This window comes from Macaca fascicularis, chromosome 5, assembly GCF_037993035.2.
Source record: "Macaca fascicularis isolate 582-1 chromosome 5, T2T-MFA8v1.1".
Taxonomy (NCBI): domain Eukaryota; kingdom Metazoa; phylum Chordata; class Mammalia; order Primates; family Cercopithecidae; genus Macaca; species Macaca fascicularis.
The window spans coordinates 53,072,035-53,096,747 of NC_088379.1; the positions used below are offsets into that span (position 1 = coordinate 53,072,035).

At 34.8% G+C, this 24,713-nt stretch overlaps 1 protein-coding gene across 2 annotated transcripts in view; it reads right to left on the bottom strand.

The window, feature by feature from the left end:
* Positions 1-16,896: 16,896 nt before the first annotated feature.
* Positions 16,897-24,713, bottom strand: part of CFAP299 (cilia and flagella associated protein 299) — a 442,080-nt gene continuing 434,263 nt past the window's right edge. For both annotated transcript variants that reach the window (XM_045392424.2, XM_065545060.1), the window contains one exon: positions 16,897-20,005. In XM_045392424.2, coding sequence (XP_045248359.1) covers positions 19,961-20,005 — 45 coding nt within the window. In that variant the 3' untranslated portion in view covers positions 16,897-19,960. The remainder of the gene's footprint in view (positions 20,006-24,713) is intronic.

Sequence of the window (24,713 nt, forward strand, 5' to 3'; positions counted from 1 at the left end):
TACCCCTGTCTTATACCCCTGGTCATTTTCTCCAATTATCCAATCCACTTAAACTAGGAAACTTACTAAACCTTGAGTCATATCAAATACCTCAAGTAGACCTGACCATAGAAAATCAGTGCACAACCTTGTTAGTGAAACCTTCCCTTATATTTATTGCATGAACAATGGCATTTACTCATTTACCACCCAGCCCTTCCAAATAGTCTTGGTCTAATTCCTAGACTAGAAAAAGGTTGTGACAGGAAAGTTTTGTTGGCTATCCATTCTGCTCTTTATGGAATTCATTCCTTTAAGATAAAGTCACAAAAATAATTTATTCTTCTAGAATATTATACAAAATATAGGTGTTTACCTATCCTCCTCATCTAATATATCAATATCACATACACCTCTCTTATTTGAAATCCACTCTTAACCTCACGCTTTTTGAAGTGTCACTTTAAAATTGTGACTATAACTACACCTTTAACTATAACTTTAAGGTCTTAAAGGCCAACAATATTAATAAAACACTCCTGATGATAAAAACAAAATTTGCCACGAAATTACTTTTTCTGAAGAAAAATGGTGTGAATTTGTACCTCAAAACAGTATTTTAAAAATGATTCACCAACAATAGAAGATATTTGAATAGAAGGCAACTGAATTTTTCTTTCTTTCTTTCTTTCTTTCTTTTTTTTTTTTTTTTGAGACAGAGTCTCACTCTGTCGCCCAGGCTGGAGTGCAGTGGCCGGATCTCAGCTCACTGCACGCTCCGCCTCCTAGGTTCACGCCATTCTCCTGCCTCAGCCTCCCGAGTAGCTGGGACTACAGGCGCCCGCCACCTCGCCCGGCTAGTTTCTTGTATTTTTTAGTAGAGACGGGGTTTCACCGTGTTAGCCAGAATGGTCTCGATCTCCTGACCTCGTGATCCACCCGTCTCGGCCTCCCAAAGTGCTGGGATTACAGGCTTGAGCCACCGCACCCGGCCCGAATTTTTCTTTCTTTACCTAATACACTATGGTCTCTTGACCCTGTTTACATATAAAAATGAGGTGTAATATTATCTAAATATAGAAAGCATATAATTATGTATATAATAATTATGTAATATACACTTTTCTATAGATTTCTTATGGAAGAAGGTTGTCACAAAGAATCAGCGTAAGCATAAACATTCATTAGTTTTGGGTCTAATTTACAGGCATACAATACTTAGAAAAAATCAACTTATCCATCCTTCTATGTAGTTTTGTTTACCACCTATTCTAGTTCTACTATAAATATAGACTCTGTCTACCCAGTCAATATATAGTGTCTCACAGGATTACATATTTTGCATATATTTTTTCCAAATTTAGTTGTGTGTGTGTTTGTGTGTATATATAGGCTCATCTATTTAATTTCTATTTACATGTCATTAGCAATAGCCTTATGTATATAGTCAAAGACAAAAAAAATTTATTAACTAAACTTTCCATCTAAAGCAGTAGATATAAATAGCTTTATTGATGATAAAAGAACTATGAGACTGATAAGAATAATTTGCTTGCTTCTAAGGCAACCCAAAAGTTGTTCTTCTTAAATACTGAGTACATCATATAATTTCTATACCTTATGCTGTGATGCTGTACACATTTCAGTAATTCAGTCAGCAAAACATCTGAGTAGACTTTTAGTATGCTGTGCTAACTGCTATGGGAATACAAAGAAGTACTTTGTCTAAGATTTCTTAGTGGTGAAGATGGGACTCTGAGAAAGTGGCAATGCCTTTCAAAAGCTTACAATGGCACAGAGAGACCATCAGCAGCAATAAATTCCAATGAAGCAACATACTATTATTAAATCCCAAATGAGTGGTGAGGCAATCGCAGCTAAAGACATGCTGGTGAAGAGAATAAGGGATGGTGATGGAGTGAAGAATGGAGGCAGTTTCTTAGAAAACCTCGTAGAGTTTGTTTAAAGAATAAGTAGGATTTGCAGATGTGGAGAGAGGGAAGGAGACCATTCCAGACAAGGATTAAAAGTATGAATCAAAGCATAAAATGAACAATTGTGGCAATAAGAGTAGGAATATGAAAAAAAGATGAGAGAGTCTAAAGCAGTGGAACAAGCTGTAGAAAATCATGCTGGAAAAGTACAGTAAATACAAGCAGAGGTGTTTCCAAGCTTGCTCCACAGTACGGAGGCTTTGAGTCAATGAGATTCCGGAGAACATATATTTTTTCCAATCTCTCTTACATAATGAATTTTTCCTATGCTTTTTTCAAAGAAAAGTCCTATCATTTTATGTACAAATAAGTAAGTGAGTAAATAAATAAAAGCCGATAGTCAAAGATTGAGAAGACACTACAGTGCCAATTGCGGGGTGGTAAAGTGCAGATTTAGGAAATAGTATGCCAGTGTTTGATGAGAATACCTGCCAATGGGAGACTGACAGTGGAGACAGGGCTGGAAGAGGCTGGAGGAAGGTTAAGAAGACCACAGCCTGTCGCAGTATAGATATGAACAGTGTCTGAATGTCTGAATTTAATGTCTTTTTTTTTTTTTTTTTTTTTTTGAGACGGAGTCTGGCTCTGTCACCCAGGCTGGAGTGCAGTGGCGCGATCTCGGCTCACTGCAAGCTCCGCCTCCCGGGTTTACGCCATTCTCCTGCCTCAGCCTTCCCGAGTAGCTGGGACTACAGGGGCCCGCCACCTCGCCCGGCTAGTGTTTTGTATTTTTTAGTAGAGACAGGGTTTCACCGTGTTAGCCAGGATGGTCTTGATCTCCTGACCTCGTGATCCGCCCGTCTCGGCCTCCCAAAGTGCTGGGATTACAGGCTTGAGCCACCGCGCCCGGCCTGAATTTAATATCTAATAGGAGTTCAGGCATATGGTGACATGGGCGAAACCTACCTGTGGTAAAATGAAGAAAAAATAATAGATGCAAGGGGAAAAGAAGGCAAATAACTCATTCTCTCTCCAGGACTGTGCTAGACAGGTGACTTGCCTGCTCGCATTTAATTTTCATGCCACACTAGCAAACTAGGATACATTACTAGGTGGGGCGGCCAGGTTATGACCTGAAGTCAGAGACAGAAAAAAAATAGCTTTTCTGTGGTAGAATTAGATAATATACTGAGTAGAGGCGTTGACTCAAAAAATGCTCACTTAGTGTCCATTTTGAAGACATGGAAGAGCTGAAAATGAACTTATTTGTCAGAGAGTACAACATAGAGATTAAGAGTGCAGACAATGGATCAGACTGCTTAATGCAGGCTTTAGATTTGCCCATAGTTTGCTACGTGATACAGGGGTGAGCTACTTAACTCCGTACATCAGGTGTTTTTATCTATAAAATAGAGATAATGGTGTTTGCCTTCTAAGCTTGTTCTGAGTGTTGAGTTAGTTAATATATGTGAAATGCTTAGAAAACTGTTGGGTATATAATAAATAGTAAATACATGTTAGCTATTATTTTACAATAGTTTAAGACAGTATCTACAAAATCATACAGATGAAAATTTGTGGGTTAATTTACATGTGATAAAATTGCATAGAACTAAGTACACATACACAAATGAGTACAAGTAAAACTGGGGCAATCTCAGTAAGCTTGGTGGATTGTGTCAATGTCAATATACTGGTTGTAATATTGTGCTATAGTTTTGTAAGATGTTGGCATTGAAAAAAAAAAGGTAAGTGAAATTATTTCAAAATAAAAAGTTTAGTTTTTAAAAGATGTAGATTGTTCTCTATCCCTTTATAAATCTGTGGAAGAAATGGCTACGTTGCAGTGCACTAGTTTATGTGAAGAGGAAGACTGCATGTGATATGGATAGAAGAGTCATCTAGTAAGAGCTTAAAAGTAATTTGTACCAGCAGTATCTGTGAAGAAGGAGGGGGTAATAAACCAGTAATTTTCTACAAAACAAAACAAAACAAACTCAGTTTAACTGCCAGTAGAATTTGGAAAATAAAGTAATGATTCTACAGTTCCAAGGCTATCACAAAAACCTAATTTATTCACTGCACTATAACGTCTAGTTGAGGGATCAAAAAAGGGTGCAGCCCAAACAAATTGCCTCCATCAGAGGAAAGACCACTTTTTTCTAATTTGTACAAGGGGACTCTAAGGGTTGAAACAGGTATAAAATAAGACTTGCTCTTCTCCAAGTTGGTATAACAAGCATATTCTGCATAGGCAGTATCTAAATATCTGTTGTACTTCAGCTAGAAAGCCTTGAACCAGTCTATAGCACAAATTGAAAAAAAGAAGATACTTTAAAAAAAATCCTGAGACTCAATAAGGAAATTGAAACTTTAGAAGCTGGAATTGTTTTTCTGACTTTTCATGTCTCTAAGGAAATACCAGGGATTTAGGAATAATAAAGTAATTCTAGTGACTTTTTTATTGAAGTGTAAGCTAATTTTGTTCAACTCAAAGAGCTAAAAGTAAATTTTTTCTCTTTTTAAAATTTGGGCTTTACTATCGTAGAAATGTCTTAAAATACAAATGTGGATAAAATAGTATAATGAATTTCCCTTACCTATTGACCAGCTTCAAACCTTATCAACATGGTAAATCCTGTCTCATCTACTCATGTAGCCACAGTTCCACTGAATTATATTAAAGAAAATCATAAATGTTGTATTATCTGCATATAGTTTAGTATACATCTCTAAGAGTTAAGGGCCCTTTAAAAATATCCAAAATAGGATTGTCACACCTAAAATTTCCCAATTGTTTTATAAATGTCTTCTTTGAGTTAGTTTTTTGAAATCAGGACATAAGCAAGGTTGCAAAATTGCATTTGATTAATACGCTTTTCAAGATAATTCCTCCTCTTCCTTTAAGATCTTGACTAAATGGTCCAAGATCATAGAAGTAAGATGTGATAGATCTAAGATTTGAACATCAGTGTTTTACATCTGTATGACTTATATTTCTCTGTATGCCAGACTGAGAAATTTGGGAGAGTTAGTAATATTAGCACTGAAGTACTTAAACAGGGAACCTAGCCTAGCCTGAATGAAAAGTCAAAAGCAAGCATAGGACTACTTCAACAGAGGGTGAGTGTCAAACAATGCAATGTCTCACTCATAGAAAAAAGTAGATTCAGGAGGTGTGGGATGCAGGCGTAGGAATGGGGGATGCAAAATTTTAGTATACTTTATGGAATGTAGCAAATATTGTATCTGAACACATGCAAAAATCATTTGACTTTCAAAGAGGATGAACATTTGTTATGGCTCCCTCCAAAACATAAATGTTTCTCTATAAGAGTAACGTGCAGAATAAGGGAAATTTAGTCCTTTTTGGTGTGCATGGTTTAGATCACACCTGAAAATTGCAATCTAGGGAGCCATCCTCCAGGAAGCAATAAATTTGAGCGTGTATAAAAAGAGTAGACATAATAGTAGAGCAACCAGTCATCAAAAAAGGAAACGATTAAGAAAATGGGGGTGTTTAGAGTGGAAGATATTTCAAGAGTATATAACCTATTTTATTTATAGGGTTATAATCAGGTTGAATAATAAGACTGTGTTGTCCCAGAAGGTTTTTCTTTTTAGGACAGAGTGGTAGAAATTGTTATTGTAATACCATTTTATCTGATTTTTCCATTATTTGAGCTGTTTGAAAATGTAATTGGCTATCTCTGTAATGATTCTTTCTTATTTTACTTATTTTTTATTTTACTTTAAGTTCTGGGATACATGTGCAGAACATGCAGGCTTGTTACATAGGTATACATGTGCCATGGTGGTTTGCTGCACCCATCAACCCGTCATTTAGGTTTTAAGCCCCGCATGTATTAGGTATTTGTCCTAATGCTCTCCCTCCCCTTGCCCTCATCTCCCGACAGGCCCCGGTGTGTGATGTTCCCCTCCCTGTGTCCACGTGTTCTCATTGTTCAACTCCCACTTATGAGTGAGAACATCTTAATTATTTTGAAGTCACAGACACTTTTGAGAATCTGATTAAGGCATGGACCTTAACCTACATATAAATATATTTGCATATAGTTTCATGGTGTTAATTCCTGACACTCATTTATGTACTACTATGGAGTTCGTGACCCCAAGTTAAGAACCACCACGAGTTTGAAAGTTCTCTAGTGCTAGAAATGCCCAAGTAGAAGTGGAGCAACCACTGTGGCCTGACACTGTAGTGAAACGGGAACACAGGTTGATGAGCTTCTGGCAAAGTTCTAAAATAATTGTGAAAATTGCCAAATTAGCATGATATATTTGTATGTTCCTGCTCCTAATCACCTGTACAAGCATTTCCTTGTGTCCTAAACAGTTTTGAAAGCCTCTATTACCTTGCAGTATTTCATTAATTCCACCTTTTAATTATTGCCATGGTGTTAGAGTTGGCAAGAGTGCTTTGAACCTAGCAGCAACAATCTACATCCAGAGGGAGAAAAAGAAGAAAAAGAGATACAACCTGAGCCAGAACCATCATCTGCTCTACAAGACAATTTCTTTTATAAAATGCCAATATCCTCAAATGGCATCAAATTGTCATATTTATTTTGTTGACTCGGTTCCTAAATTGCGATTCAAATCACTTACTGGAATATTTCAATGTGTTAAAAATAATATCAAAGCAAACAAAGACTCATGTCTTTCTCACTTCTTACAACCATTTTGTTTATGAATTTGCATCCCAGACAAACATGTTTTATTTGGATGGTCAGTTTTTCAAAAATATTCTCCAAAATTCTCACAAGTCCAAGATTTTAAGTCTTTTTACAAACATATTTGGATTGATTTTTTTTCATACTTTTAGTGTTCTCATTCTTTTTTTAGTAAACTTTCAAATTATTTCTACTTTGCAGTGTAGTCTAGTGCAAGGCTACTTTGTTGAAACCTGAAAAGTGTGTTCTTATTTTACTCTCCAAACTGATTAACTATATAATTTAAAAACACATCAACCAAACAGCAAGAAAATAAATATGGTGCATTACAGATAAAAGAGACCTAATCATAAATTAGTAAATGCAATGTATAAATAAATAAATTAAATATCCATATGTGAAAGTAATTCATGCTCATTGAAGAAAACATAGATATAAGAGAAGCTTAAGAAAAAATAATCTTTGCCAGTAATTCCACCATACTGAGATATTGCAATTATGTTATAATACTTTCTTGTTTTCTTTTATACCTTACAAATATATCCCTATGTTAGACATTTAATTAGAAACATGTTTATTTAGGTTTATATATGGGTTACATATATAGAGATTTATATATAGGTTTATGTCTTAGTTTTGCAATAAGCATATCCCATCCCTATGCCATTACTCTTTGAAAATAGTTTTTAATAGCAGTATTCACCAAATGTAAACACTATTTTTTAATGAGTACTTTCTTTTGACATTGGATTCATCCTTTTTTTTTTTTTTTTTTTTTGAGACAGAGTCTTCCTCTGTTGCCCAGGCTGGAGTGCAGTAGAGTGATCTCAGTTCACTGCAAGCTCCACCTCCCGAGTTCACACTATTCTCCTCTCTCAGCCTCCCAAGTAGCTGGGACTACAGGCATCCGCCACCATGCCTGGCTAATTTTTTTTTTTTTAAAGTAGAGATGGGGTTTCACCGTGTTAGCCAGGATGGTCTCGATCTCCTGACCCCATGATCCGCCCACCTCGGCCTCCCAAAGTGCTGGAATTGCAGGTGTGAGCCATCGCGCCCGGCCCTAATTTTTTAATTTCATAAGTGGGACTGTGATGAATATCTGTGTCCATATATATTTAGAAGCAGAATCACTAGATCAAAGATTGTGGATATAATAAGCTATTAAAGACATATTGCCAACTATCTGCATGAGAGTTTTCTGCAATGGCATCATCCATGTGTGTGAATGCTGATTTCACATTACTAATTTTGCCAACAGTGTATATTAAATGATTGCCAAATCGACATATGTAGTTATCACAATATATATTTATATTATTATGTGGTTATCTTAATGCACATATTAATTAAAGGGGAACTTCAGCATTTTTACATATTTATTGACCACTTCTAATTCTTCTGTGAATTGTTTAAGGTCTTTGTCCAAAGAAATATGGTTTAAAGGAAAAGAGAAAATAAATTTTAACTACATATACATAAATATGCATTTTTTATATTAGCAGCAAGTAAAAAATACAAATTGATACACTCCACGGGAAGAAGGAGTTTGAAAGTGCAGATTATTTAGTTTTTATATGTGACTTTGTTTTAAGTTAATATTATTATTATTTTTTAAAATAAAGTATCAGCATGTTTCCCCTAAAAAAAGTATTTGTGTATGCAAAGTTTTGGTGACTTCAGGGTAACTTATGTGCCTGAAAAAACTTACTTATAGCTATTTGAAGTTTTCAAATTAATATTAATTTAACAACTTCACAAATTCACAGGCCTATTTTACTTAAGGTTTTAAGTTCAAATTTTAAGTTATCTGACGTTTTCTTTGTTACTTCTTTTCATAAATTGGGAAAATTTTTAAAGTCTCTCACAAGGAAGCTTTTGATTAATATGTGATCAGCCAAACATAAACTAAAATTTTGTAACAATTTCTACCATTTTAAACTTAATTAAATTATTTCAAACATTTTCAACTACATCTCATGTATAAACCCAGTAACTTTCTTTTGAAGTATTTCAATTTACTCCAGTTAGCAATTTGCTAGAGTACTGAAGTAACTTTAGTAACTCTAATATTAACTTTAAACTATAAATGCAACTTAAGACTCTTTAATATTATAAAAAAATTTATAATTTTTGAACCTAAGAAATTACAATTTCTAAAAGATCACTCAAATGTACATTTAATTGTAATCAAGCACAACCTGGCCAAATACTCTAAAACCAAACATCAAATGAAAAGGATTGACCAAATTATTACAAAAAATTTCATTTCTAGATTTAACAAAAACATAATAAGGCTATGATAATATTTGATACTCTATCATTTATATTTACAATTCTAATACTGCCAGGATTTAAAGGAAAATCATCCACTATGGAAAAAAGAAAAGTGGGGTTATCATCTCTGCACAATGAAAAATTAAAAATGGACTGCAGACATCAGATGGGTTTTTCCCTTGTCACTAAGTAAAAAATGCTGGTCCACTTGTTTTAGTTACTATGTCAACCATTTATTCAAATCCATACCCTCCAAATAGGATAGGCTATTAGGACTAGTCTGCTGAAGAAACTTTAGCAGAGATCATTTTCTGGCATTTCCAGTCAATAGCATCACACCCTATAGAATTTACTACCTACTAGGATTCAACTAATCTAGTCCCTGTTTTACGCTATTATGAATTGTTTCATATTCTTACAGTGTGGTCAGGCCACAATTCTTATGGATATTTAAATGATATCTGATTACATTCCTTATATCTCCCAGAATTTTACCAATTCTGTGGTTACATCATTAAAGTCATACTAATAACATTAATAGATAAAATAATGCCTATTTCTGCTCCTGTGTTAGTTTGCTGAGGATGATGGTTTCCAGCTTCATCCATGTCCCTGCAAAGGACATGATCTCATTCTTTCTTATGGCTGCATAGTATTCCATAGTGTATATGTACTACATTTTCTTTATCCAGTTTATCTTTGATGGGAATTTGGGTTGGTTCCATGTCTTTGCTATTGTAAATAGTGCTATAATAAACATGTGTGCATGTGTCTTTATAGCAGAATGATTTATAATCCTTTGGCTACATACCCAATAATGGGATTGCTGGGTCAAATGGTATTTTTCGTTCGCAAACACTGGATGTTCTCACTCATAAATGGGAATTGCATAATGAGAATACATGGACACAGGGAGGGGAATAACACACTCCGGCGCCTGTCAGGAGGTGGGGGAGAAGAGGAGGGAGAGCGTTAAGACAAATACCTAATGCATGTGGGGCTTAAGACCTAGATGATGGGCCGGGCGCGGTGGCTCAAGCCTGTAATCCCAGCACTTTGGGAGGCTGAGACGGGCGGATCACTAGGTCAGGAGATCGAGACCATCCTGTCTAACACGGTGAAACCCCGTCTCTACTAAAAATACAAAAAACTAGCCGGGCGAGGTGGCGGGCGCCTGTAGTCCCAGCTACTCAGGAGGCTGAGACAGGAGAATGGCCCGAACCCGGGAGGCAGAGCTTGCAGTGAGCTGAGATCCGGCCACTGCACTCCAGCCTGGGCGACAGAGCGAGACTCCGTCTCAAAAAAAAAAAAAAAAAAAAAAAAAGACCTAGATGATGAGTTGACAGGTGCAGCAAACCACCATGGCACATGTATACCTATGTAACAAATCTGCACGTGATGCACACGTATCCCAGAATTTAAAGTAAAATTTTTAAAAATAGTGCCTACTGGGAAAGTATACTTTCTCAATTGGTTATAGATATATAATCTAATTATATATGAGATTCCATTCAACTTAGCTGATTAGAGTGAGTTCCCAGAAATGAAACTACCACCTGAAGCAGACCTAAATGAAATTACTGCTACTCAGTACCCATGCAATTATGTTCCTGTGTCCTCTATGGTCAGTCACATCTCCTTTTCTTCATACCCATAAAGTGATAAGAGACCTGCACCACACTTCTGTCTGGCAACTCTCGACATATTTTTTTGTCAATTTTCTCCAAGCTACATTGATGTTTATCACGTTTTGTAAAGCAAAGGATATTCACTAATCTCTTATTGACCACTAATCTTTATCATCTGTTTACTTGGCTGATACCTTAAAGGTGTTTTCCTGCCACAAGCCAGTAAGAATTTAGATTTTTGAATCCTGTATTATTATTCCCATGCCTCTACTCAGCCAGAAATAATAGGTCAGAGCTGTTCAACTGACCAACAAAGCTTGGGACTGCAGTTAGAAAACACGTGGCAGTCATGGCTAGTCATCCTTCGAGGTCCATTTTTCCTTTTCTCTATAACAATAAAAATTCTAAGCTGGGTCTGTCATCGTTCAGCAAAGAATAACATTTACAGACTCCTTTGCGGCTGGGAATAGACATTTGACCAGGCTCTATAAAAATGGGATGTGAGAGGAAATCAGTGCTTGCAACTTCTAGTCATTCATCTTAATTTAAATGACCATGTCTTCTCTGTCCTTCTACTTGTCCATGTTACCTGGAATTATGAAGGGGGCTGGAGGGGTCACCTTAAAGCACATGATTGAAGACATGTATTTAAGATGCCTGACCAGGGACAGAGAGAAAAGATTATTGGTAGAAAATAAAATTATCAGTGATAATGAGAACAAAGTAACTTGAAATGGAAGGGACATAAAAGGAATGGAGTGATTATGGAATAATTAAGCCTCCTAGTCTCCCAGCTAAAGCTCAATGAACTACACATGATAAGATCTGGGGCTAGCTGTGATAATTATTTTATATGTGTCTTAGAAGCATATGGCATCCTGAAATGATGTGTCCACATATGTTGTTGTGTAATGAGTTTTCTTACTGTGCTTATGTAGGTTAGTTATTCAAGAGCAGCACAGATCAGGATGCCACCTGTCATTTTTCTAACTGTGACATGTACTGTAAAATTAGTGCACCATATGATTATGTAATAAAAGTGGTTATTACCAATAAATAACAGTTTACTTTGAGAATGAAATTTTATTAGCTTATGTATAATCAACTCTCACTTATTGGTAGTTCTGGAAGAGCATGCAAACCCCAAAAATAAAAAATAAAGAGATATGTGTGTATGTGTGTAGGTATATATGTGCCTGTGTGTGTATGTTTATGAAGTTAACTTTTGAATTACAAAACACTGATACAAAAAAAAAAAAAAAGATGCCTGAGCAATAACATAAAAGGATCATGGGTCCCCAATACCTAGGGGCCATCATATCAGCCCTAGATGCTTATAATCAGCCTGTTACTTAAAAGGGAGAGAAAAGCCTATCTTCTTTAAACCAGTGGAACTTTACCAGTTATTATGAGTTGAATGGAACTCCAAATAACAATATAATCTGAGAAGATACTCAGTAATATGCCTAATGAGTTTTCATTATTTGAGAACACATTATGATTTTATTCAACTGAATTATGAGAAAATATTTAGCTACATTAATTGTACCATCAAGCATTGTAATTAATATCCTGATATGTAAATTTGTCTGTACCAAATATCTATGTTTCTGAGCAAATACGGATTTATCTTTGCACTGGTGGGAGGTAAATAAATTTGGTCTGTGCCTGATATTTTGAAAAAGTATAAACATCTATGCTGGTTTTAGCATATTAAGGAATATGCTTCACAATAACCCTAGGAGATGGGGGTATAGAGTAATATTAGTGGAAGAGGCTTTGGAGTAAAGGAGATCTGGAATGGATTGTGGCTGTGCTACTGTGGTAGGCAGAATTCTCAAATGGCCCGCATGACTCCCACTCCCTGCTCTGCATGCCTAGGATAACCCTCCCCTTGAGTGTGGACAGATCCTGAGAATAGGATGGGATAAGATTCCCGTAATTGGTTATTAATCAGTAAAGTTTGAGTTCAGTAAAAAAAAAAAAAAAAAAAAAAAAAAAAAAAAAAAAAAAGTCTAGGTGGGTCTGACCTAATTAGCTGAGTCCTTAAGAAATCATAGGAATGCTTGCGGTCAGAAAGATTGAAAATGCTGGAGAATCTATGGAGGGAGCCATCTGGCAAGGACTTGAAAGCAGCCCCCCGAAGCTGAGAGTGGCCCTATCTGACAAATAACAAGACAACAGGGACTTACTCCCACAACCAAAAGAACTGAGTTTGGCAAACTACCTGAGGGAGGCTGGGAACAAATATTTCCTTAGTTATGATTCCAAATGAGGAGGCAGCTGGCTGACACCTTGATTTCAAAGAAACAGGTTTTTAAAGGAAAGGGAAAGTAAAATTTAAATATGTATACACATTTTTTATAAATTTATATTAGCAGATTTTAAACACTGTGAAAGGACACACATCTCTGGAGGGGATGTTTGGAAGAGCAGAAATATTAATTGGTTTTTAATGTACCTTGTTTGTACTTAAAAATAGGAAGGATGATCTCTGTTATGTAATGGCAGAATGCTTAGCAAAATTGTTTCCTGCAGTTATGGAGAAAACACAGCTTTCAATCCATAAACTTATATATATAGTTGAGGAGATTGTCAAGCAAAGTGCTGAAGATGCTAGCAGCCTATAGTAAACTTCCAGAATATTCAGGTTATTTCAAGAGATTAAGAGTTGCTCCGCATATCCTCTCAATCAAGCCAGAGTGCCTCTAAGAAGAGGAACAAAAAATAAAGAAGAGGTTATGATAAAAAGATTTATAGATATGACTTTTGTCTAATCGAGCAAAAATCTATAGATGGAGATTACACATAAGGCTCACAAAGTCCTTGAGAACATTATATCAGCTGAAATGCTGCATGCTTGACTTGAAAGGGACCAAGAAAGTACAAAGAAAGAAGTTTGTTGGATCCCCAAAATTATTCTGACAGGAAACAACCTAATAAACTACTCAGCTCCGAAAGTTTGCTACTTTTTCATAAAAAGAAAGGATGACTCAGAGGGTGGAACTACAGGACTAGATGGTAGAACAGAGAGCCACAGAGATTAATTCCCAGGCCTGACAACTAATCAATAACTGATAATGAGCAAGAAGACAGGGGTCTTAGTGACAGCTACAAGAAAGTGAATTATGCCAAGAGTAAATAAGCTTGAAAGAGGACCCCAATCCTCAGATAAGAATTGCAGCCTTGGTCAACATCTTGATTTTGGCTTGTTGAGGCCTGAGGAGGGGACTGAGCTAGCCCATTCATGGACTTCTGACATATAGAACTGTGAGATAATACATGGGAATTGACTGGACATGGTGGCTCATGCCTGTAATCCCAGCACTTTGGGAGGCCAAGATGGGAGGATTGCTTGTGCCCAGAGGTTCCATACCAGCCTAGGCAACATAGTGAGACCTCATTTCTACAAAAAATTTAAAAATTAGCTACACATGGTAGCTTATGACTTGTAGTCCCAGCTATTCAGGAGGCTAAGGTAGGAGGATCACCTGAGCCAGAAGGTAGAGGCTGTAGTGAATCGAGATCACACCACCACACTCTAGTCTGGGCAATAGAGTGAGACCCTGTCTCAAAAAAACAAATAAATAGGAATTATATAAGCCATTAAGTTTATAGTATTTTATTGTATAGTAACATAAAATGAATATATCCAATGAGCCATGTCACCTTTAGTAAAAGCTTTATAATATACTTGCTAAGCCTCAACTTCTGCATCAGTAAAATAGGGTAATACTCAAGTCATACCAGAGTGTATTGAATAAAATAATTCTTACTAAGCTCTAAGTAAACTGTCAGGCACCTACTAAGCACTAAACAAAATGTATTTATCATTATTTCCAGAAAATTATAAAGCCTTTTTTTTTTCTTTCAAATGGCAGTATTTGCATCTCTCAAAGATTTAACCTAAAGTAATCTAGTCTGCTCTGCTCCCATGCCTTGTCTCCACTTTTGGAAAGCATTGCTACACCTCACATGGCAAATTCAAAGGTTTCTTTTTACATAAAGCTTTACTTGAATCATCTCAGCATCAGTCAGTCCATCCTCTGAGCTATCACAGAATATGCTATTCATTATCATTAAGGTACACTTCATTCTACCTTGTATCTGGTTGGTTGTATGTATATATTGTCTTGAAATTGAAGACTGTCTTAACTCAGTTGTACTCATTTTTGTATCTATGCCTTGGACCTTTGACACTCAAATTTGCCAATCGCCTATTACAGAGTAGAAACTTAAGCAATATATATTGACTTGAAATAGATCATCAAAAGGGAATTCTGCCTAACGTATTCAGTTCATGCAACACTTTAAATTTTCCATGGCAAAAAAAATTTTTTTCTATATTTTTTTAGATGGTTAAATATTAGACCTTCTTTGGCAAATCAACAAGAATAGGCATGGTTAATAATACATTTATTTTCATGCTTTAAATACGAATCTATTTTTAACATTGCTGCCAGTTTGACTCTACTGTGTATATACTTAACAGTATGGAGCAACCAGATAGTTTATAAAATTCAGTTTAAAAATAAAATGTTTTGTAAAGTATCTAAAAATACGTTATGTGTTTGATGGATTAGATTTTTCATATTCCCACTGATTTTTTTCCTGGTGTTATTGAACAATCTCTCTTTGACTTTAGGGTAACCAATTTAAACTCAAATTAATAAACAGATACATTTTACTAGTAGTTGTCACCATCCTAATTCTGAGGTGTAACATGCGACTTCTTGGGAACATCTGTGAAATCCTATGTGCTTTGCAAAAGCTGTTTTTAGAATCTTAGGTGTTATTACTGATGTTTGGTTACTGATGATTCATCCTCCCAGAAGAGAAGCAAATGGATGCCAATAATGTTGACAGTTCTCTGGACTGCACTTGTTAAAATGTTCTCACTTGCAAAACTGAAGCACAAATATATTTTTATATCCAAGGCAAACAAATTGTGTACAACCAGGCATAATGTGTTTTACTAGGAATTCCAGCTTTGGTTTTTAAAATATCAACACTAATATTAATTTTCTTAAAAAAGATGTATATTGGGCAATTAAAAGGATATAACTAGTGAAACAAAAAATAAAGAATGAAAGTCATCCAATAATAGATAAATAAGTAAGGTGATGAAAGTTAGAAGAAAGGTAGAGTTGAATACTGAAAACACTGCTAAATGAGCTACAATAGTCTCCCACTATCTGTGATTTCCTTTCAGCAATTTCTGTTACCCATGGTCAACTGAGGTCTGAAAATCGGTGAGTATAGTACAAGGAATTTTGAGGAGAAAGAGAGATTGTATTCATATAACTTTTATTACAGCATATTGTTATACTTGTTCTATTTATTAACAGTCACCATTATTTACCTCTTTGTCTAATTTATAAATTAAACTTTATTATATATATAGGAAGATACATGTGTATATTGTACATAGAGGAAAATACATGTATGTATTTGCATATGTAAGTATAGGAAAAACATAGTACATTTAGGGTTCAGTACTATTCTCTGCTTCGGGCATTCACTGAGGGTCTTGGAATATATCCTTTGGATAAGTGAGGACAGCTGTATTGACCTTATTATATTACCCTGGGTTTACAGAAATGCAACATAATTCATATCTCCTTAGAACTGAAATTCACTCTTTTAATGCATACATGTACACATACACATACATATTTTAACAAATTGACACTCTACTTAAGATTCTTAAATCTAGGAGTTAAATAAGAATGAGACAATGGTTTCATAGCAATTTGCAAGGTCAAATTTGATGAGATCAGGCAAAATTTTAGTCAAATAGTGTTTTCTGGCACTCACAAAATCCTAACATTCATGCTAATTTGTTTTGTTTTGTTTGTTTTGGTTGGTTGGTTATTTTGAACTAGTATGGTATATAGTAAAGAGAACAAAGGAAGTGGAGTCAAAAGGCCTGGAGAACCCATAAAGTTTTTCAGAACCTCAGTGACATTCTCTGCAAAAGAGGAATAATATTCCTCTCCAGTCTGTGTGTCTGTATGTGTGTCTGAAGACTATATAAAAATGTTGTTAAAGTGGTGTATTATCTGCAGTTATCTCATAAATGAAACAAAACTAGTCTTCCGCCATCATCAATGATTTCTTATTGTATCTATGTAAAAATTTAATTATCCTAAACACAAGATAATTGTTAAAAAACCAGCAAATTATTTTCATCTGTATAAGTACAATCTTAGTCCTGAATAACAGTTTAGCTGACTCCAGTATTCTATTGTAAAATGTATTGTCTGTATGAAATTTAGAGCTATTTTCTCATAGTATTTGATCTCTATTGTTGTTAACACTTTATACTGCTGCAGACATTTTAACTTTATAGGTGATTGGAGTTTTTTCATCCAGTTGTTTTAAAGATTTTCTTTTTGTCTTTGGTGTTAAACATTTTCACTAAGATGTGTCTAGGTGATGGCTTATTTTCATTTCTCCTGCAGTTAACTTATTGTGCTTCTCAAGTCGTAAGATTCATGAGTTTCATCTATTCAGAAAATGTTTAGCTATCATTTTTTTCAAGTAATGACTCACTGCCATTCTCTATATGCTATTCTTCTGTGAAATTATAGGAGATGTGTGTTGTACATTTTGGTTTTATCGTCTGTATGTCAAAACCTCTTTCCTGATTTCCAAGTTTTATCTCTGTATTGCATTCTAGGTAATTTATTGAATTCTATAGTCTCAATTCATAATTTATCTTTTTAGTTTAATATTATTTACCTTGTCCACTGAGATAGGATAAATCACATAAAAATACTAAATCCTCTTTAATTGTTATACAGTATTTTTATTTCATTTTAGAAATTCATTTAGTTTTTGTTTAAATTTATTTTTATAGCATCTTATTATTTCTAAGGGTCCAATTCTTTTTGTTTTTATACCTATTCATTTAAAAATATTATTTTTAGGTTCTCAATCAAATTTTGTTAAATTTTTGAAACTATGATACTTCACTATTTCTTGGTGTGTTTTGTACATTTTTATTGTGAGCTCATCTTTAGTAGCATTGTTTCTGTTTTTTCTATAGGAATCACATTCAGCCTGGATGTGGAATTACCTTTTGAAAGAGGCTTAGTATACCTTTTGTGCCAGCAAAGTCAGATACCTTCTCTGAATAAAGACCAACTTCATGAGAATGTTTCAGCATGAGGCTTCCTGGACCACATGACTATAGTACCTTTTAGATCCCAATATGGGCAAGGACCATGTCCAGAGTTTTGATTTTTCAGATAGTCTTTTTATTTTCCCTCATATGCAGGACCTTGGAAAAGACAGATGAACAGCTTTTCTTAATTTAATCCTGTGCCATGAGGCAGATTATTTCTTTTCTTTATTATTACTATTATACTTGAATTTATGGGATATGTGTGCAGAATGTGCAGGTTTATTACATAGATATACATGTGACATAGTGGTTTGCTGCACCCATCAACCTGTCATCTAGGTTTTAACACATTAAGTATTTGTCCTTATGCTATCCCTCCCTTTGGCCCCCCCAACCCCTCCACAGGCCCTGGTGTGTGTTGTTCCCCTCCCTGTGTCCATATGTGCTCATTGTTCAGCTCCCATTTATGAGTGAGAACATGCAGTGTTTGGTTTTCTGTTCCTGTGTTACTTTGCTGAGAATGATGGTTTCCAGCTTCATCCATGTCCCTGCAAAGGACATGAACTCATACTTTTTTATGGCTTCATAGTATTCCATGGTGTATATGTGCCACATTTTCTTTATCCAGTTTATCATTGATGGGCATTTGGGTTGGTTCCAAGTCTTTGCTATTGTGAACAGTGCCGCAATAAACATACATGTGCATGTGTCTTTATAGTAGCATGATTTATAATACTTTGGGTATATACCCAGTAATGGGATCGCTGAGTCAAATAGTATTTCTGGTTCTAGATTCTTGAGGAATCACCACACTGTCTTCCACAATGGTTAAATTAATTTATACTCCCACGAACAGTGTAAAAGCGTTCCTATTTCTCTGCATCCTCGCTAGTATCTGTTGTTTCCAGACTTTTTAATGACTACCATTCTAATTGGCATGAGATGGTATCTCGTTGTGGTTTTGATTTGCATTTCTCTAATGGCCAGTGATGATGAGCTTTTTTCATATTTGTTGGCTGCGTAAATGTATTGTTTTGAGAAGTGTCTGTTCATATCCTTTGCCCACTTTTTGATGTGGTTGTTTTTTTCTTGTAAATTTGTTTAAGTTTCTTGTAGACTCTGGATATTAGCCCTCTGTCAAATGAATAGATTGTAAAATTTTTCTCCCATTCTGTAGGTTGCCTGTTCACTCTGATGATAGTTTCTTTTGCTATGCAGAAGTTCTTTAGTTTAATTAGATCCCATTTCTCTATTTTGGCTTTTGTTGCAACTGCTTTTGGTGTTTTAGTCATGAAGTATTTACCCATGTCTATGTCCTGAATGGTATTCCTTAGGTTTTCTTCTAGGATTTTTATGGTTTTAGGTATTACATTTAAGTCTTTAATCCATCTTGACTTAATTTTGGATAAGGTGTAAGGAAGGAGTCCAGTTTCAGTTTACTGCATATGACTAGCTAGTTTTCCCAGCACCATTTATTAAATAGGGGATCCTTTCCCCATTGCTTGTTTTTGTCAGGTTTGTTGAAGATCCAATGGTTGCAGATGTGTAGTGTTATTTCTGAGGCCTCTGTTCTGTTTCATTGGTCTATGTATCTGTTTTGGTGCTAGTACCATGCTGTTTTGGTTACTACAGCCTTATATTATAGTTTGAAGTCAGGTAGCGTGATGCCTCCAGATTTGTTCTTTTTGCTTAGGATTGTCTTGGCTATATGAGCTCTTTTTTGGTTCCACATGAAATTTAAAGTAGTTTTTTCTAGTTCTGTGAAGAACGTCAATGGTGTTCTTGATGGGAATAGCAATGAATCTATAAGTTGCTTTGGGCAGTATGCCCGTTTTCACCATATTGATTCTTCCTATACATGAGCATGGAATGTTTTTCCATTTGTTTGTGTCCTCTCTTAGTTCCTTGGGCAGTGGTTTGTAGTTCTCCTTGAAGAGGACCTTCTCATCCCTTTTAAGTTGTGTTTCTAGGTATTTTATTTTCTTTGTAGCAATTGTGAATGAGAGTTCACTCATGATTTGACTCTCTGTTTGTCTGTTGTTGGTATATAGGAATACTTGTGATTTTTGCACATTGATTTTGCATCCTGAGACTTTGCTGAAGTTGCTTATCAGCTTCAGGAGATTTTGGGCTGAGACTATCGGGTTTTCTAAATATACAATCATGTCACCTGCAAACAGAGACAATTTGACTTTCTGTCTTCCTATTCGAGTACACTTTATTTCTTTCTCTTGCCTGATTGCTCGAGGCAGATTATTTCTAACTTACTCTTTTACAGAAGGTGCATATCATAGACTGAGTTTGCTGGAAAACAGATAGAGTTTAGTGTTCAAGCCATTTGTTAGGAAATGTTCTTGGGATTAACACCTGTGGAAGGAAAAGAAAGAAAATAAGATTTGAAAGAGAAAGAAGTTGAGCTGTGATCCAGTTACATCAGCTGCCTCAGCTGACCCTATGTACAGCTTTGGAGTTGGTATGGGCTCTATAGCTGTTTCCTATTGCGGAAAGGTCAGGACTTTTTTTACCCCTCTGTCAGTCCATCACTGGATGCTGGCTGCCCTGGGAAAATAGTGTAGCTTTGGTAACACAATTCTCTTTGGCTGAGACAGTTCCCACAGGGAGCTGACAGCAAAAGATTGTTCACCAATCATACCCACAATAACTGTAGTGAGTCTTTTATTCCTGGAAGGGGATATAGCACTCTATCAATCCTACAAAACAGACACAGTACAAGGATCTCAATTCCTCTGCTTAGATCGGCTCTAGAACTCATCTGTTCCCAGATGAGAATTAAAGTTATGTTCTAACTTACTGAAATTAAAATTACTAACTTTATTTCCATCACACTTCACTCCCTATACCAGGACCAGGTACACTGATAGTTCATGAGCTTCTAGTTCCACCTTACAATTATTGGAGTCAACTAAACCAAGATGTTTTTGGAAGTATGATACTCAGACAATAGGACTGTCTGAGGCAAAATGTGAAATATACTATTTATTTCTGGTACTTTTCTTTCTTGTAATTTTATCTACAAGGTCAAATTTTTGGTTGTTATATTTCCTTCTGTCAGAATTTCTATGGAAATAGGAAAGTTTTTCATGTTATTTTAGTACATCAGCGTGCAGAAAAGGAAAGATATATGTTCAGTTTTTTAAACATAACCTGAGGTTATCAGTATTGTATGAGATGTTTTATATATATATATATATATATATGTGTGTGTGTATATATATATTTCTCATTTATTTTATACCAAAATAAAATTTAGCTCCATGAGTAAATGCTTCAGCAATAAAATTATCCGTTACCTACTGATTTAAAGTTATGTTTTTATTATATTTGAATCCCAAACACGTATAAACATGTACACAAATACTTAAACACTGAAATCTGTTTTTGTATTTTTTTATTTGTCTCCATTAACTGCTTGTCTATTTCCATACTAAAATTATATTGATTTGGTGTTTGTAGATTCATAATTTATTTTACTATAAAAGGTGCTCATATGCTCTCCTAATATTTTCTTAGGATAACAAGTTATTACTTAAAACAAACATTAAAATCCCATTTCAATTGTACAAAGCTCCCATGAGAAATTTGATTGGAGTTTATTACATTATTCAAAGTCTACATATTCTTGTTGATTTTATTTGTCTAATTATTTATTCTTATTAATGCAATACTACAAGTTTTAAAATAAAGTTAATTATAGTTGTAGGTGAAACCTTTTGCTTTTTTCCTATGTATATTTTGCAGTCATGTACTTTATTGAATACACATTCTAGTTTTTATAGCCTGTGTATTTTAATCTAAGGTGAAGTATTTCTTCCTTCCATACACATATATTAATATTTCAGCTTCAAAAATACAGTATATCATTGTAGATAAAGCTCAACCATGCTATTAATAACTATATGAAGTAATGCATAATTGTGGTTTCTTTGGCATTGTAATTCTAAGCAAAATTCCATTGTCTTTTAGTTTATAAGTGAGTCTTCCTATATTTCTCTTTGAAAACAAATACAACAATGGTGACCACCCAGAAGTAAAGAAGTTGTTACTAGGAGGAAAGAAAGTTTTGGTAAACACATGCTCTTGTTTATGTTATACTTTTAGACAAATTTAAATAGAGATTTACAATAAAATGAAATTTTCATCAGATTTAATTATTTTTAAAACATCTGCTTTGAGGCAATAATACCAATTAAAGCACACTTTAGGATCAGGGAAATTTTAAAATGGCATGCCTTTTTGAATGACTGAATTGCTATCAAAATGAGTACTGGAGCAGGAAAAATTTAAATCCATTTATAACAATTTACAAAATAAAGAGGAATTTGTTCATCAATGATTAGCTATTCCTCCCGGGACTCGGCATTCCAGGTATACTGATGCTTTTCACTTGTCCCAACACACGCTGTCTCTCACTCTGTGCCATTTCACATGTGAATTTCTTTCCCTGGGTTCTCTCCCTATTCATCGCCTGCACCCATCCATCAGGTATCAGTTCAAATGTCCCATTGCTCGGGAAGACTTCCCTAGTGACTCTATTGCAAGGGCTTCGTCTACTCTCTTAATTTTACCTTTAATTCTCTCTAAATTTTCCTTTATGTGTTTCTTATATTTGTGTTCTTGAAAAAATCTTGAACTTTGAGGAAAAGAGACAATCTTGCTTAGAATTGTATCTTCAACAACTAGCAAAGAGCCTGCAAGTAGTAACTTCTTCTTAAATAATTGCAGGATAAATGAATTAATATACATATGATCTTTAAAAATAGCAGTGTGGTAGTTCTGTACTATGTCATCTTAGCCAAACTGAAACCATGTTTCTCAGGATCTCATTCCCTGTATAGCTCTTGGTTAAAGTTAGGTATGAGAAAAATTTGCACAAGGCCATGACACTTTCAATGTCACTGTGGTTACATATGGTGGGAAAGATGCAGAGGTAGTGGTGGCTCCCAGTTTGTCTTTATTCTCTCTTGCTCTGTGACTAGCTCTTCTTCCTTCCAGGCACCAATACCTCAGCTTCTTCCACAATTATGTCTAATTCCATTATGCCATTATTTTCATAATAGTTCTGCTTTTCTGATCAAATCCTGTCTGACACAAATAATAATAATCACTAAAGTATTTCTTTCTCTTTCATATTATTTCATAAATTTTAAATGAAGTTAAAAATGTAAATATTCAAAATTAAGGTTAGTGATTTCCTATTTGATTTTATTGCAGAAAAATATTGAATTAATTTAGAAATTTAAAAAGATAGCCTATCTTTATAAAGAGTTAATGAAAAGCTTAAAATTGACTAAATCAAAGTGAGCTAAGTAACATTTTTTCTCTCGCCCTGGATACATTTCCAAGGTCAGAGAAAAAAGACTTGTAAAGAGGCTGCTTGCAGCTGTGGACAAACATCTGTATGACATAATCCCAAAGACAAAATTGCTATGATGAGATCTATAGGTTTACAAAAAAGCATGCTTAAGGAGACATAGGTCATTATTAGGTAAATAAAGTTAAGGAAAATTTGTCTTGGAATTTATTAGACTACTAAATAAATTCAGTATAGAAGTTATGTAAAGTCATAATTATTTTTATTTGTATTAAGTCTCTGTAAAACTGGCATCAAGTAATTCCAGGTTGTATACTCGAACAACAACAAAATAATTTTATAAAGAAATAAAATAATGGTGGTGTCAAACCTGCCATGGATATACAATAGTCAATATTACTAATTTCATCTTTTCCCCATTTCTTAACTTAGGTGAGAATGGTAATCAGAAGGAGAAAAATACAACAATAAAACAAAACAAATAAAAACTGCTCACATTTTTCTTTCATGGATTTTAAGCACAACCATGATGACAATTACCCACCACTCAAAAGTTTGTAATGGCTAGAGAATAAAGTTCAAACTATAACCAGGGCATTTAAGGTTTTCCCTTTAATCAGACCTCAAACTATCACTTTCAGTCTTCTTTCCTATAACCTTACCTAATATACGTTTTGCCATGTAGTTATTGTACACATTCTATATCCCCTGGTGGACCATGAGTGCTTTGAAGACCAGGTCTATATATTGGTCAGCTTTGTATCCTCTTTAGAGTCTATAGGCAGTGTCAGTACATAAGAGATATTCATCATATAAATAAATGAATAACAGATGTGAAATAAGTGATTTGAACCATGCTGGACAAAAGTAAGAAGTTTTAGGCATGAATATTACACAAATCAAGTTTTATGTCTTTTTGTGGCCATCACTTATTTTTTAAATGTATATATTGAAATGTTTTAAATATGTGTATATTTTTTGAAGTCATTTGAAGTTCAATATTTCTTCTCCAGGATTAATTAAGAAATAAGTGATTTGAACCATGCTGGAAAAAGTAAGAAGTTTTAGGCATGAATATTACACAAATCAAGTTTTATGTCTTTTTGTGGCCATCACTTATTTTTTAAATGTATATATTGAAATGTTTTAAACATGTGTATATTTTTTGAAGTCATTTGAAGTTCAATATTTCTTCACAGGATTAATCTTAAGAATAAGTATCTATGATAGTATGAAAACATCAATAATATTTTTGTGCCATTTTAATATTTAGAGGATTTATTTTGATCAATACAATTTGTCCTGATTTTACCCATATTTAAGAAAGTTTACCTCTGCTTTATGGTCATCTTTGACATATAATACTCTGTTTGGCTAGCCTTAGAAAACATGCCTTTACATGACAGCTGTGCATTTTTTGCCATCGAATGAACAAACATTTTAGGAAGGGGAATGCTGATATATCTGTATTAGTATCATTTAATTCCAAAATGCTGTCATTTAGACATTCCTTATTATCCTCTATGGTTCTTATTATAAATATGTTATGGAACATAGGTCTATGAGGAAGTGATAGAAACAGGAGGCAGGGAAATTCTGGGCTGAAGAGAGTGGGTCCCTGGCGAGAGCCCACTCTCAAGCCTGGAACCATGGCCCAAAGTGACAACGTATATCTCTGTTTTCCCACTCAAACGTTGCCTTTTCCCAAACTACCTATGGCCCTCCCTTCCCCCCATCCTATGC